We start from the raw sequence: 617 nt of genomic DNA, 5'->3' as shown, positions 1-617 counted from the left end.
CAGCTGCTTGGGGAGTGGATTAAGGGAAAATACAGTGCTTGCTTTGTGCCAGACTTTGAGCTCTGGCCTGATGTGACTGTGGACTTTTCTGCCCCATCATACAGGTGCGGCACCTGGAGCAGCAGAACAAGGTTCTGGAGACCAAATGGAACCTCCTGCAGCAGCAGAAGACTGCCCGGAGCAACATAGACAACATGTTTGAGAGCTACATTAACAACCTCCGTCGGCAGCTGGAAACTCTGGCCCAGGAGAAGCTGAAGCTGGAAGTGGAGCTTGGCAACATGCAGGGGCTGGTGGAGGACTTTAAGACCAAGTATGAGGATGAAATCCAAAAGCACACAGACATGGAGAATGAATTTCTCATCATCAAGAAGGATGTGGATGAAGCTTACATGAACAAGGTAGAGCTAGAGTCCCGCCTGGAAGGGCTGACTGATGAGATCAACTTCTACAGGCAACTGTATGAAGAGGAGATCCATGAGATGCAGTCTCAGATTTCTGACACGTCTGTGGTCCTGTCCATGGACAACAACCGCAACCTGGACCTAGATGGCATCATCGCTGAGGTCAAGGCCCAGTATGAGGAGATCGCCAACCGCAGCCGGGCTGAGGCCGAG

The 617-nt window shown here is 51.7% G+C and overlaps 1 protein-coding gene across 1 annotated transcript in view; it reads left to right on the top strand.

Annotated features, from left to right (window-relative positions):
• Window positions 1-617, top strand: part of KRT8 (keratin 8) — an 8,517-nt gene that overhangs the window by 627 nt on the left and 7,273 nt on the right. The window contains exon 2 of the mRNA XM_010857892.1: window positions 105-566. Coding sequence (XP_010856194.1) covers window positions 105-566 — 462 coding nt within the window. The remainder of the gene's footprint in view (window positions 1-104; window positions 567-617) is intronic.

This window comes from Bison bison, unplaced genomic scaffold (genome assembly GCF_000754665.1).
Source record: "Bison bison bison isolate TAMUID 2011002044 unplaced genomic scaffold, Bison_UMD1.0 scf7180017864383, whole genome shotgun sequence".
Classification (NCBI taxonomy): domain Eukaryota; kingdom Metazoa; phylum Chordata; class Mammalia; order Artiodactyla; family Bovidae; genus Bison; species Bison bison.
Note: the sequence above shows the minus strand (reverse complement) of the source record. Positions and strands in the feature narration are given on the sequence as shown.